Source organism: Pogona vitticeps, chromosome 6, assembly GCF_051106095.1.
Source record: "Pogona vitticeps strain Pit_001003342236 chromosome 6, PviZW2.1, whole genome shotgun sequence".
Lineage (NCBI taxonomy): Eukaryota > Metazoa > Chordata > Lepidosauria > Squamata > Agamidae > Pogona > Pogona vitticeps.
This window is the reverse complement of record NC_135788.1, coordinates 84,906,314-84,921,581: the sequence shown is the minus strand read 5'-3', so window position 1 is coordinate 84,921,581 and position 15,268 is coordinate 84,906,314. Positions and strand designations below refer to the sequence as shown.

Below are 15,268 nucleotides of genomic sequence, written 5' to 3'. Positions count from 1 at the left end.
CTCCTGTCAGCAAGGAGTACATACAGTTTCCTCCTTTAAAACAGCAAGTCATAAGGAAGAAGCTACATTTAAAATATATATACAGTATATATATAGGCCAGAATCCTATTAGTTATTCCCGCTGGCATTAAGTTCATCTGCATAACTTTCAGTGGGAAGTTGTTGCTAGTTAATAAGTCTGTGTTTATATTTCTTGTCATATATATATCAATTTTATGACTTGGTGCATGACAAGAAATACAAACACCAATTTCTTAATTGGAAGCAATTCACCATTGATATTTATACTGTGAGTTCATCATGGGATAACTACTCAATTTGAGTTTGGACCTAACATAGGAACCAGACTATGCAATGATCCCAGAAGCTCACTTGTTCCTCATATTGACTCAAGCAATATTATTACAAATCCTATTACCATCACTCATCTGGACCAATTTACCAGCCTGTCACAATGGGATATATGCAATCATATGCCAGTATGTCTACATAGGGCAAACATATCTATTCCACACACTACAAAAGAAGATACGAATAGAAATCTGACATTTAGAAACTGGTAGAACAACATTTCAGCCTCCCAAAACACAATGCTGCTAATGCAAAAGCTGCTGATCTTTAATGCAAGAATTTCAAAGGGAGACTTCAGGTGAGTCAGACCTTATCAGAAAACATGAATCAAGATTGCAATTTCCTCTTCCACTACAACTGTTAATTAATATAGTAGAAGTGATAGGCATGATGTTGTTTATCACCAACAACCTCTTTTGTAAATTCCGTTGTGATTGCAAACACTTAAGATCACATCACCATCATAATCTTAGAATTCTTGCACCTAATAAACATTTATTTTTTCCCTCTTTCTATACTTGCTGAATTCTAAAATGTCATATACTTGATACTGTAGTCCACAAAATTTATGTGAAACATGTTAGTCTTTATAGAGCCACAAAACTGCCCAACATGGAGGTTCCTAGATGGAGTTTCATTTAGCTGTGTGAACTAATCATGTGTGAACTAATAATTTGCAGCCAAAAAAGCACAAGAATTGGGAAGGAAAACCTTTTGAATTTCAAATGTACATTACATTAGGCTTTAAATGCAGTTGATCACCAAATGCAATACACTCTACATGGAGAAAACATTTGCTTTTATTTTGCCATATTACTGCTATTGTGATCAACTCAAAATTACAGTCATCATGTGAACAGAGGTACATTGCCCCAGTTTGCCTATCTATAAAATTACCATTAAATATATATATTTACATTTGTTAATTAACTGATGGGGTTTCTGTATGATCTGCTGCTCAATGACTTTAAAAGTGCAAATTAATTGCCTTTAGTACTTCTCTGTGTATAAAAATGGTGACATTGTAGTAGCTGCAATGGGCTTAAGTTAGTCTCTATTGCACTTAGGGTTGCATTAAGATATACTTTGCTACTTGTTTTTTGTAGAGGTGCATGCAAAAGAAATCACAGAGTTACATATACCGGTAAGTGCAGAATTAATGATAAAGTGCAGAGCTAGGAGCTTCACCAGATGTATCTCTCATGTTCCCATACAATCAACTTCACACTAAGAAAACATGCAGTTTTCAACATTTTTCTGGTTGCTGACTTGCATATTTTCAAAACACACATTAGATAATGGAATATTAGAAATGCCCCATATGGAAGAAGTTGAATATCATACTGTTCCCCTTCCACAGCTTTAAAGTGAATTTCTAGGCTGTGAAAGCAAATTGAAGTGAGATGCAGAATCATACATGGCACCATAAAAAGTCTATTTAAAATATCTGATTTGATAGACAACAGAGATCTCTAACAGCTTGATTGAAAAAGGACAGACAGTAATTACTTCAGCCTTTGTGAGGTATAATACACAAGATGACTAAGAACCATTAAGCAGGAAATGTGTTGCAGGGGTGGCTGGAAACCCTATATAAGACCTACTTTGGTTTTCCTCTGTTCTAGGTTGTCTTGAGAGCTAGGGGAAAAGGAGAAAAAGATTAATACATGTTGTTCCTAATAACAGTGAGCAGTTTTGTAATTTTGCAACTTGTCAGGGAAGAATGTTTTTTGGGAATGTCTGGGGGAAAAGGACTAAAAATGAGGGCAAACAAATAACTTACAAATTGAAGACAAATGGAGGAAATATACTATTGTTGAATTACAGAGCTGCAGAAAAAGCTGGAATTATTCACAATAATGGGAAGATATTACAAAAAGTCAAACCTTCTATTTGCCTGATTAGCAATATGAAAATGTTTACTTTCTTTCTACATAGTTCTTTGCTGGAAGGAGATTTTATTAAGTGCTAGTATTTATGATATGTTGGGATATTGCCACATTGTAATCATTTTTTTATTTTTTTTATTATTTCTTATGTCAATAGAAGGTGACAAAAGCAAAAGCAATACCCTTTTGTCAAGCAGTCAAATTGGCTTTCTGGGTTATGTCCTCACATGTCTGAAGATGAGCGTTATCAACTATCATTTTACACATTTATCAAAGCAATCATTAATAGAATATGGATGTACTAACTTCCCGTCTATAAAATTTACTATGTAAACAACAGAAAGAATTGTATATTCTCATCTCACCCGATCTCTGGAAGCTTGGTGGTAGTTTAATCTCATGAGTTCTGCAAATCTTTGTTCATATAAGTGAAGCAGCAGCACAAGGTAGAGGCCTGAGTTCATCAGTTCATCCTGGGCCTACAGGAAGGAAGGAAGGAAGGATGAAAGAAAGAAAGAAAGAAAGAAAGAAAGAAAGAAAGAAAGAAAGAAAGAAAGAAAGAAAGAAAGAAAGAAAGAAAGAAAGAAAGAAAGAAAGAAAGAAAGAAAGAAAGAAAGAAAGAAAGAAAGAAAGAAAAGATTTATTTATTTATTTATTTATTTATTTATTTATTTATTTATTTATTTATTTATTTATTTATTTATTTATTTATTTATTTATTTTTTCAGGCTGGCTGGCTGGCAGGCTTAGTGAGGCCACCATTCTGGGCGGTCATTACAATATTGTATAAAGCCTAACCCCCTCCCACCATACCTCGCACATAATGAATTAAAAAAAAAACCAAACTGATAATACAAACCAAGTAAACAAACTCAAAAAGACAAAAGGAAGGCAACAACCTTCAGGTGGCCCAGGGCTGAAAGGTGTGTTTATGGAGGGCAAGAATATCCTTAAAGGCTTCCCTAAATAGTGTATTTTTAAGCTGCCTTTTAAAACTCTGGAGGAAGCGGGCCTAATGGATCTCTAGTGGGAACCCATTCTAAAGTGTGGGGGCCACTACCTCCTTTGGTCTGGCCACCTGCAGTAATGAGGCCAAGAAAGATTGAATGAAATGGCCAACATTTCTCTAAGAGAGATGCTCCAACAGGTAGCAAGGTCCTAAACCATTAAGGGCTTTGTATGTTAAAACTAACACCTTGAACCTGGCCCAGGGCACAACAGGTAGCCAATGCAGGCAAGCCAGGACTGCAGATATATAATCAAATTTCCTCACTCCAGAAATCAATCATTACTGCCTTGATCAGCTGCATTCCACACCTGCTGTAGTTTCTGGGTCAAATTCAAGGGAAGCCCCCACATAGAGAGCATTACAGTAGATCTGTGAGAGAACCAGCATCTGAACCAACATTATCAGAGACTTCGCATCCAGGAAGGGGTGCAACTGTAATCTGCTGGAGCTGACAAAAGCTCAGCCAAAATTCAGTGCCAGATCTAGGATCACTCCAGAGTTGCACACACAATCTTTAGGGTGGACAGTTTCACACACTCAGTCAGGGAACAGAGTGATCAGCATGAAAGTTTCTCCCAATGCTGTTTTACAAGTGAGAGTCTCTCACACCTGGGCTCACATCTGGTATGTGGACCTATCTGAGGGAAAAACTCACATTGCATCACTCAAGGGCGCAGGAATACTTCTGCTCTAAATCAGCCTCTCTTTCCTGAATGAGGAAGACGTAGGTTAACACAAAGACTAGCTATCAGTTCAACCTTCTTCCCCGTACAGAAGGCACCGGGGGAGGGGCATACACGCAATCTCCCAGAAATTTATTTTTTCAAGTGCAGGATCCAGGAGGATAGACGGCAGTGAATTTGATTGCTAATGAACCCCATGTTTATTCCACACACACTGCTAAATCATGGGGGGGGGTAAACAACTTACAGTAACTGGCAACATATGGGGATGAGGAAAGCATGTGCTATGAAAAAAAATGTAATTTACCACTTAGGGGACCCCCACTTCTAAATGTGAGCTGAGTGTTTTATCTAAATTAACCTTTAAGTTACATGCTAAGCTAAACAGCTGCATTTATAGATGTTACCTGAAGGACTGTATTCATAGAATCATAGAATCATTATAGGGTTGGAAGGGACCTTGGAGGTCTTCTAGTCCTGTGGTCCCCAACCTTGGGCCTCCAGATGTTCTTGGACTTCAACTCCCAGAAATCCTGGCCAACAGAGGTGGTGGTGAAGGCTTCTGGGAGTTGTAGTCCAAGAACATCTAGAGGCCCAAGGTTGGGGAACACTGTTCTAGTCCAACCCCCTGCTCAAGGCAGGAGACCTCATACTATCCTGGACCTCATACCATCCTGGACAGATGGCTGTCCAATCTTTTCTTAACCTCCAGCAATGGGGCACCCACAACATCAGGAGGCAAACTGTTCCACTGCTTAATGGTTCTCAGTGTCATGAAATCCCTCCTTATTTCCAGTGGATCCAGTTGGATCTCCCTCTGACGAATTTCCACCCATTGGCTCTTGCCCTACCCTCAGGTGCAATGGAGAATAAATCAATGCCCTCTTCCCTGTGGCAACCCTTCAGATATTGGAAGACTGCTATCATATCTTCCCTCAGTCTTCTCTTTGTTAAGCTAAACATACTTAGTTCTTTTAGTCGTTCTTCATTGGATTTAGCCTCCAGTTCCCTTATCATCTTTGTTGCTCTTCTCTGCACCTCTTCCAGGGCCTCAAGATCTTTTTTTGGATTGAGATTACCAGAACTGGACACAGCACTCAAAGTGTGGCCTCGCCAGCATGGTACAGAGTGGCACTATCACTTCCCATGATGATGCCCCTCTGTTAATGCAGCCTAGGACTGTGTTGGCTTTCTTGGCAGCCGCAGCACATTGTTGACTCATCTTACGTGGTGGTCCACCAGGACACCTAAATCCCTCTCACAGGTACTACTGTCAAGCCAGGTACCACCTATCCTGTACCTGTGCATCTGGTTTCTCCTGTCTAAGTGCAGGACCTTACTTTTCCTGTCATTGAACTGCATCTTACTGGGTAGGGCCCAATGTTCAAATCTGTCTGGATCCTTCTAAATGTTAGTAGTATTGATACTATCTGCTAGACATCAGCTGGAATAGATTTTCAGAGGGGATGGGCCATTACAGATTAGTTCCCAATTCTCATGCACACCACTCTAATTGGCCTTATAGGTGGGGACACAGGTAAGGCTGCTGATGCTGATCTGAGTGCAGAAATTTTGGTGTGGGACTTCTAAAAATAAACTTTCCAGCTCTGTTATATGTTTTTTGTGATAGTCCAGCCAAGACTCCATACTGTTTCTTAAACATGAGCCTCCTGTGTTGCCTTCTCAGACTGTTATGAATTGCCTTTTTTATATATTGCAAAATATTCCAGCCAACAATAAACAGTGGGTATACCACAAGTTTACACTTAGTGACGTTATGCCTGTTGGTTTGTTTTCACCAATTTCCTCCAGTAATTCTACCACTCAATCCACTCTTTTTTCTCTGTTCCAGTATGAGGAGCAGCTTTCCAAAAATCCTACCCTGGCAGGGTTCAAGGATGCAGGTTACAAGATCTTACTATGGTTTGTCCTTAATTGGAAAAAAATGCTGAAATCCCTGACAAAACAAGGGCAGGGCCAGATTCAGCCTGTTTTTGCAGTGTCATCTTTGTCTAATGAACTATGCAGATCATTGCTTCTGTATTTCTACATTTAACTATGAGTTTCTTTGTTCAAGTTATAGAAAACAACATCCAAGTTATAGAAAAAGAACAGAGTTGGGAAGTCTATTATAGTTTAAATATGAAAACTACATAAAGCTTATCTCTTTTTTGAAGTTTCTGGTTTTCAAGCAAGCTGAAAGGTTTACTGTGGAATACAGTACAATGCAAGTTAGCCATCCTGTCTGCGAAACGATTAAAGGAAAACTAACCAAGGTGCCTGTTGTTTCTTACCCGTGACTGCTGATGATTCCTATAATAGTCATTCACATTAAAATCATCCAGATCTACAGTAAGGCTCTGTTTACATAGTTCACATGTTTTCACTGCACCAAGCTCGGCACCTGAGGAATGTAAAGAAAAATTATTTACTTATTTGTTACCTACATTTATATCTTTACACCTTTCCTCCAGGGATGCATGCAAATAGGTCCTATATCAAATGAAGTCAATTTATCTCTGAAGGTAAAAATGTTGAAACTGAGGCTGTCCTACTTTGGTTAGTTCATGAGAAAGAAGGATTCTCTGGAAAAGAAAATAATGCAGGGAAAAGGGGAAAGCAACAGGAAAAGAGGAGGACCAAATATAAGATGGACTGACTACCTAAAGGAAGCCACAAGCTTGAGTTTACAAGAGCTGAGCAGGGCTAATGAGGACAGGACATTTTGCAGATCACTCATTCGTAGGGTCGCCATAAGTTAGAAGCATCTTGACAGCACATAACAACAATATTTTGCACAGATTTCCCATAGGTTGAAAAGTTTCATTTGATGCGGTTGATGTGTGATACTGGTGTCTATAATCACACCATGGAATACAGTATTTAGTGCAGAATTTACTTATTTATAGCTGGAGAGGTAACCTAAACATACTGTACATGAATGGTACTTGAAGAAACCTCAGAAGCCCGAGAGAGGCTTGCCATAATCTCAGCCTATAGTTTAAATTCAACAAATAACACATTGTCTCAAAGTGGGATACTTTCCCCACAGACCAGTGCAAGAACTGTGCCTGCCTCCCATGGATTTTGAGACTGGAAATATTACAGGAAACCCAGCTCCTTCCATGTCAGAGAAGTGATATACAGCTCCCCCAAGAAGTCCTATTGTAATACAATGGGGTTCACTGCAGAGCATGTGTCTCTAGTAAACAGTTCGCAGGAGTAAACAGGAAAGAGCCAAACAGACATATTTGAATCATCTGAAGATTACATTAGCCCAAGGAAAAATGCATCTATAAAGATAAAAAAAGGTAATTCAAGTTCAATTATTAATGCAAGATTGTGCCTTCTGCAGATGGGGATGATATCCTTAAAGATAAGATTCTTGTAGAATCTATTTCAAAGGCACCACAATAAAAAAAATACTGATGGAAGATTAACTCTAGACAAAACCTTCAAGACTGCTAGAGCTTGTGAGGCATCTGAAGAGCATATGAATTTTTAACTATGCCTCAGTATGCGAACATTAACAAGGTGAATGTGTAACAGGCTGCCACAGAGAGGAAGGTATATTACTGGCACAGAAAGCAAACAGAATGCCTTGTACTGCAGAGGATTGGAATGAATCACCAGAAAACTGCAGATGTTGGAGAACAGTATACCAAGAGATCAAGATAACATAGGCCACTTCCACCTAAAACAAAAGGGGTATGCTTGTATATTACTAGTTTAAGAGCTGAAGGGGGAAGAAGCCATATTGATATTAACATTTACAATTTGATGATGAGTTTGCACACATACTGTACAAACTTTAGAAGAAATCCAAAGGTTCAGAGTATTGACAGACGACACAATCCAACTGATAATTTACACTTGAATAATGGAAATCACGTTAGGCATGGTGGCAGTTTGCTGCTCTTTAACAAGATTTTGACTGTATTCATGCCAAGATCATGCACACCCAGAAAAGATTTACACAGGTTCCTTTATACAGACATGAATCACCAACCAATACAATTCTGGTTAGAATATGTTAGAGTTGTCTCATTTAGTTTGTTCTTTCATTTGTGTACACAAACCTAAATTACAATGGTACCCATTTGAGATTATCTGTGGTGATCTTTTCTTTTTCTGGTGAGGTGTGCCATCTATGAATATAAAAGGCAGCTTTAAAGGTGGGTTTTATCTCTTGCACACAAACTACTTTACCACAATTTGTATATATTTATAGATTTTTGTAGAAACATATTTGCTTGTTTGGAGGTTCTAGCAGACAAATGCAGCTATCATATATCTTTGACCAAAGAATGGCACACTTTAGTCTGGGACAGCCATCCTCTTCAGAAACGACACAAATGGAGTGTTGAGGAAGGAAGGGGACATCAGATTCAGCCGGATTAACCCTGGCAATCAATCGGGTGATAAATATTACATATCTGAACACTCTCTGTTTCACTTAAGACACTTTTTGATAGACTTGATTAATTTCTGTTCTCTTTAAAATTTGACAAGAGAAACATTAATGTGGCTTTATTAGCAGCCAAATTATTAAACATTGTTACTAATATATGTCTGGCAATTCAAAATGTTTCTGATATTGCATATCATATATTTTCCATCAGCCTGTTTCTTGCTTTATATTACTGACTGATTGATTAATACATTTTCATTGACTGACTGAATTAGACAAAGTGTTTCAAGTTTTTTTACATTTTTTCTTTTAACATGAAACACTGACACACACACCTTTCCCCCTAGAATCTCATTCAGATCAGCGCTATGTCAACATGCAGAATTGTTCCAATGAAGCTTTCACTTAAAAGGGGAGATCTGGAGCAGCCAATCATCACTACTGTGTTTCTACATCAGAGACTAAGCCTTGGTGTTGCTCTTCCATTCTTACCACAGTCAAGCACTGCACCTTAAAAGAAGTGTTACAGTCAGCTCTGATGTCACCTGTCCCTCAAGGGTTGGAGGGAAAGATGTCATCCAATGGTGGTCGGAGGGCGGGATATCAGGGGGAGGAGCTGTGTTGTATATATAGAGAGTGAGAGTTTGATGTGTGAGGAGAGCAGGAGTTGTGTTCTGTGTGAACACGTGTGGAGAGTCTGTATAAGCTTGAGCCTTTCTTTACCTGATTACATGATATTTGTGTTTTACCAATCCGTGTGTACCAATCAATAAACATTTAGTTCTTTTTATTTCTAAATCCATTCCTGTCTGTGTGACTCAATTCAGGGAATGGTTGGTGGCAGACTACCTGAAGTGTAGAAGTGTGGTGACGTAGCGACCTTCCTTTGTGAGGTGAAAGGAGGCCGTTACAAGAAGTATCTCATAAGAGAAACACATATCTTCTTTCTTGAAAAGAAGAATTTGAGGACCAAACTAGACAATCTTAAATGTTTCACTAGAAGCTGGATGTACATTATATTCCTTTAGCTGTTTGGGCAGAATAATCAGGCTCGCAAAACAAAGCCTATCTTTACCTCCCAATGACCAATAACAGAACAAATTAAGTTAATTTGTAAGTCATCACCATCCCCTCCATGGACACAGGCCTTATTGAGAAACCAATGGTGTCCACCAACCCTCAATTATGAGGAGAGGAAATAAACAGAAATCCATACTGGATCGGTCATCACCTGGGTCAACAAGGACCACGTCAGATGCTATAGCCCCATGGCATCTGGTGACAAATGGGCTACAAAGCTCAGCAAGCCCTGTTGAGGAAGCAGGACAGGCTGCTGCAAAGCTAATGGAACGACATAAATGCAAAACTTGGACTCTCATTGAAAATTGAGAAATTATGAAATGTTATTATGAGGCAAACCCAACAGCCCGTAGTTTTTAAAAAAGAATGATGGAAATTTAGAAAAGGAAACATCCAAGTAGTGACATAACTGAGCAATGATTAATGGACCAGAGAAGATTCATCATTAGTACAGTGTTTTCAGAAATGGAAATGCAAGAACTAGAAAAGGTGGTAAAAGAAATATCAACACAGAACAATTACCATAGTATGGAGGAAAAAAGGAGGGTAGAGGTAGACACAGTATTGGAAGAAAACATATCAGTAGATGAACAACTTATGGAACAACCCAGAAATTATGAGTTGACAGAATGACAAACACCGTTGAGAGAAAAAATAGTAAACCATATTAGCCAGAACACAGAAAGGCAAAGGATCCCAATTTGCGCCAGTTACAAAGTAAACCAGTAAAAGATCTACAGTACTGAGTGATGCAAATGTAGTCATCAGAACAATCCCAACAAACACACTAAGGGAAACAAATCATGTCATGTATAGCATAGCTACCATAATAACAATGGACCTTGGTTACAAGTTGCAAAAAACTTGGAAAACTCATGGCATTCTAAAATTGAAAATTTGGCTGGGGGAAAAAAAATTCTGTGCAGACATTAGTAACTTAAAACACTTGAAAGATTCAAAACTTAAAAATGAAGAAGTAAAAGCAAGACTATACAAAATATATGACCTAGAAAGGAAAATAGTTGAAACCATGGAAGAATTAAAAGTGTGTAACAGCTACAGCAAAGAAAATTGAAAGCTATCACAGATGCTTGAAACAATGTAGAGAAAACATGCAATTTTGAAATAACTAACTATTGTTCTATACATCACTAAGAGAAAGCGCAGAGCAAAAGAAATTAGGCCCATGTTAACATGATGCTCTAAAATTTTGGAAAGAAATGTGGAAAAGCTCAACAAGAAGGCCATAACAAAGTCGGCTCATGGATTAACGAAATTTGTAAAGAAACTCAAGGAAAACAAATGGATGATATTGGAATAACAACTGACATGGTTAAGAGGAAAGTAAAGGCTGTGAAAATAATTGGAGTGCACCTGGTCAAGATGAGCTGCATGGATTTTGGTTAGAGCATTTAACAAGTCTCCATCAACATACAGCAGTGAAATTTAATGACTTATTCCAAAATTCTACAACTGAAGATTGGATGACAACAGGCTACACATTTCTGATAATAAAAGATCATCAAAAGGGCAATGAACCCAATAATTATCAACCAATTACATGCCTGCCTACAACGTTCAAGCTCCTCACAGTAGTACTGGCAAGACCAATATATGATTAATAAACTGAAAATTCCCTTTACCCAATTGAACAGAAAGAGAACTTTAAAAAGTCAAGAGGTATGAAATATCAGCTGCTTATTGATAAAATGATACTGAAGAATGCAAAAAGATGGAAAACAAACCTTAACATGGCCTAGATAGACTATTAAAGGTATTTGACTCATTGCTACACAGCCGAATTAACACCTGCCTAAACATTTTTGGGATTAGTAAAAACATTCAGAAGTTCCTCAAGAAAAACATAGAAAAATGGAAAACTGTCTTAATGGCCCATGGGGAAGAAATTGCAAAAGTTAGCATCAAAAGAGGAATATTTCAAGGGGATTCATTGCCATCACTGCTGATTAACATCTCACTAATCCCCATGTCAATAATCTTAAATAAAACTGGATTGGGCTACCACATTTCACAACAAACTGAAAAAATCAATCAGCTCTTATATATGGATGACCTAAAACTATATGCCAAAATTTTAATGGAGATAGAATCACTGCTAAACACAGTGCAAATATTTAGTAAAGATATCCAAATGAAATTTGGAATTGACAAATGTGTAGCTCTGTCTATACACCATGGCAAGATCCGAAAACTAGATGGAATAGAGTAAAAAAATGGTAGTATTATAAAATCACTATCAAATGATGAAAATTATAAATATCTTAGAATACTAGAAGCAGATAACATTGTGCACACAAAAGTTAAGGAACTGACAGAAAGGGAATCTATCAAAAGACTGGGGAAAAACTTAACATCAAAATTAAATGGTGAAAATACAACCAAAGCCATAAACACATGGGCAATTCCAGTAATTAGATACCCAGCTGGAATAACAGACTGAACTCAAAACAAATTAGTAGATTCAGATCAGAAAACATGGAAACTAATGAACATGCATCAAATACTACATCCAAAAAGTGATGTGGACAGGTTACATTTATCATGAAAAATTGGAGGCCATGGATTACTGCAAATATAGCAGGTAGCAGAGGAGGAAAAAAGAAGCCTGAATTATTATATCAGTACAAGCAGAGAAAAATCATTTAAGGTGGTGAAAGTGGAGAATATTTTGAAAACAACAGAGACAAAGGCTCAATGTAAGAAAAACAATTTGAAATAAATTAAACAGCTGGAAAAATGAACCACTACGTGGACTATACCTGAGAAATATTGATCGAAAACATGATCATAATTCAACATGGGGTAGATAAAACAGGGAACCCATAAGAAAGAAACCGAAGGCTTGATTTTTGCTGCACAAGAACAAGCACTCCAATCCAACATGAAGAAAGATAAGATCCAAAGAATTAGTACAAACAGCAAATGTCAACTCTGCCAAGAAAAAGAGAAAACTGTGTCACACCTCATCTGCGAATGTCCAAAGATTACACAAACAGATTACAACATTAGACATGATAGAGTGACAACGTTACTGCACTGGTCATTACTCAAAAAAGGTGTCAGAAAATGAAGAAGTCAAGATCTTGTGGGATTTCCAGATCCAAACTGATAGACACCTTGAACATAACACACCAGACACAGTAAAACAAATAAATATCTGGATAATTGACATTGCAATTCTGGGGGATGGCAGAGTTGAAAATAAAGAACTGAAAAAACTAACAAAATACAGAGCCCTGGCAATCGAAACATCTCACTTGTGGATGAAACACACTTCAGTGGTCCCCATAGTCATTGGGGCTTTGGGAACAATATCAAGACATTTCACACAGTATTACAAGCAGTTGCAGATCTCAGAAATAACACCATCAGAGCTAAAAAACAAACAAACAGCAACATTAGGAACAACATACATTAAGCGTATCTGTATATTTAACAGATACTTAGGTTTTTGGTTAAAACTTGTATGTTATATAATACTAGTTAATGTTTTTATAATTTTGATTGACTGTGTCTGGTATTCTTGAATAATAATAACAATAACAATGAAAGGCATAACAATAATTCAACATGAGCATGACTAAAACTGGGGACCATTAAGAAAGAAATTGAAGGTTTAATTTTTGCTACATAAGAAAAAGCACTCCGAACCAATGTGAAGAAAGCTAAGATTCAAGGAATTAGTGCTAACAGCAAATGTTGACTCTGCCAAGAAAAAGAGGAAACTGTGTCACATATCATCTGTGAAGACTGCACAAAAAGATTACAAAATTAGACATGACAGAGAGGCAAAATTAGTGCACTGGTCCTTATGCCAAAAAATATAAATTGCCAGCCTCCAAAAGCCCATGAGAACATCAGGTAGAGAAGGTGTCAGAAAATGATGAAGTCAAAATCTTGTGGGATTTCCAGATCCAAATTGATAAGATGCCTTGAATATAACACATTGAATCTTGAAATATTCCTGAAGTCTAATAAAATTTGAGAAATATCATCATAATAGGGAATGGCCAAGGAACACTATTGACAACAGCAGAAAATCACCTATAAAATCTAGTCATTTTAGAAATGTTTTCTTGTTGATGTCAACAATGTACTTTATCATGACAGAATTTCTGAAATGAAATACATCCTCATATTCCTTCTCTGCCTGAACCTGCAAACATACCTGATTTTATCTTTGCCTTTAACCAGGTTTTAAGACATTCCTGATGGACAAATCGAAGTGACCCACCACATCCACATGGTTCTAGCAGGGGATTGGTTATAGATCCTCCAGCAATCTGACATATCCGACATTGATCTCCTTCCTCTTCAGAGTCTTCTGCCAGGAGACTAGAGATAACGTCAGAATTAGGAAGGATCCAAAATTACAAAACATGTAAATGGTCTGAAGAAAGTTTTCAAGTCCTTTTAAAAGATAGGCTTCAAAAGCACTTGAAAACTGTTAAAATACAGAGAGTAGGGGAAAACAGCAGAGCTATTACTACTCTCTTGCACATTATTCCAGATTGTACCAATCTTATATTTAATTGGCAAAGTGGAGGATATTATTCTTTTGCTATATTCAAATCTAATTAAGACAGTGCAGAGCAGTATTCCACATAGTTGTCGTTTCGCCTGTATGTACACATTTCTTATCTCTCTTTCCATGTCCACCTACTGTATATAAACTCTCCAAAGTCTCCACTTTTCCTGATATCAAGGCACCCTATGAATCATGAAGTCTAGCCATCAAGGAGCCATAGTGGGGAATCGAATTCCCAAATTCTGGCTCCACAGCCAGATGCTAAACCAATTAGCTATCTGACTTACTTTGTTGGGGGGGGGGAACTGTATTTGTTTCCAAACCTCAAATGAAATAAGCACATTCATAATGAGGCCCTCAGTATCCATATTCTGCCTGTATAGATATACAATTTGTATATTAAAATGGCAAGGAGATGCAATATTATTAAAAAAAATAGTTAAGGAAGGTGAAACACACATGCACGCATGAGACATGCATGTACTCACCACCCCCCAGACTTTCACTATCTTAATTCTGGTCCTCCAAACTAAATCCAGATTAAAAATAAAACAAAGCACCTTTCTGTGCCTTCAGGATGGTCAAATTTTGGCAAGTCTTCAAAGGAAAAGAGCTCTATAAAGGATGCTTCTGTTTCCTTCTTTGCTGTTCAGATAAAGTATGTATGGTAAATCAGAAGGCAGTCTATGGTCAATGATTAAACATCATTATGGATCAAAGAAGAGCCTCTAGGCATTAAAAGCATGTAGTTTTTAAAAATTCCATAGATCTAAGTAATAATTCAGTCTCAGTCTAAGAGAGTTTGATATGAACTCCAAAAGCTGCTCCAAGAATTCTGAAAGCTTTCCTATTTAGCCTTTCAATTTTTGTCCTCATGAATGCAGTGGATGAAATCCTATTGTTTAGTACAGTTAGTCGCAACTCCAGTAGGCTCATTCAATCAATGGAGCTTACAGAGAAATCTGTTCACCAAATCCCTGCTGATTCAGTGGGCCTACTCTAGTTGTGACTTCCTATGTTGCCTGTTGAGTCTTAAAGCAGAAGAACCAGTTGTGCACCCTTAAGAGCTGTGGTATCCTGAGAACATCCATCTCAGAAGCCCACAATACCTCTTTTTAAAATATATGTATAGGCAATCTGGAAAAAAAAAAGATTTGGCACTGGAGACCTGAAGCTCTTTTACTTCTACGTATTTTTTGCTTGTAAAAATTTTAATTCAAAAGCAGAATATCTGATTTAAATACAGTTCAGCTACAGATAAACACATAAGGAAATCTGACTGTTCCAGCTTCATAT

At 37.5% G+C, this 15,268-nt stretch overlaps 1 protein-coding gene across 3 annotated transcripts in view; it reads right to left on the bottom strand.

Annotated features, from left to right (window-relative positions):
* Nucleotides 1-15,268, bottom strand: part of MARCHF10 (membrane associated ring-CH-type finger 10) — a 63,260-nt gene that overhangs the window by 15,588 nt on the left and 32,404 nt on the right. For all 3 annotated transcript variants that reach the window (XM_078377743.1, XM_078377744.1, XM_078377742.1), the window contains exons 8-11: nt 13,613-13,779; nt 6,227-6,336; nt 2,606-2,719; nt 1,956-1,989 (exon numbers count right to left, since the gene is read on the bottom strand). In XM_078377743.1, coding sequence (XP_078233869.1) covers nt 1,956-1,989; nt 2,606-2,719; nt 6,227-6,336; nt 13,613-13,779 — 425 coding nt within the window. The remainder of the gene's footprint in view (nt 1-1,955; nt 1,990-2,605; nt 2,720-6,226; nt 6,337-13,612; nt 13,780-15,268) is intronic.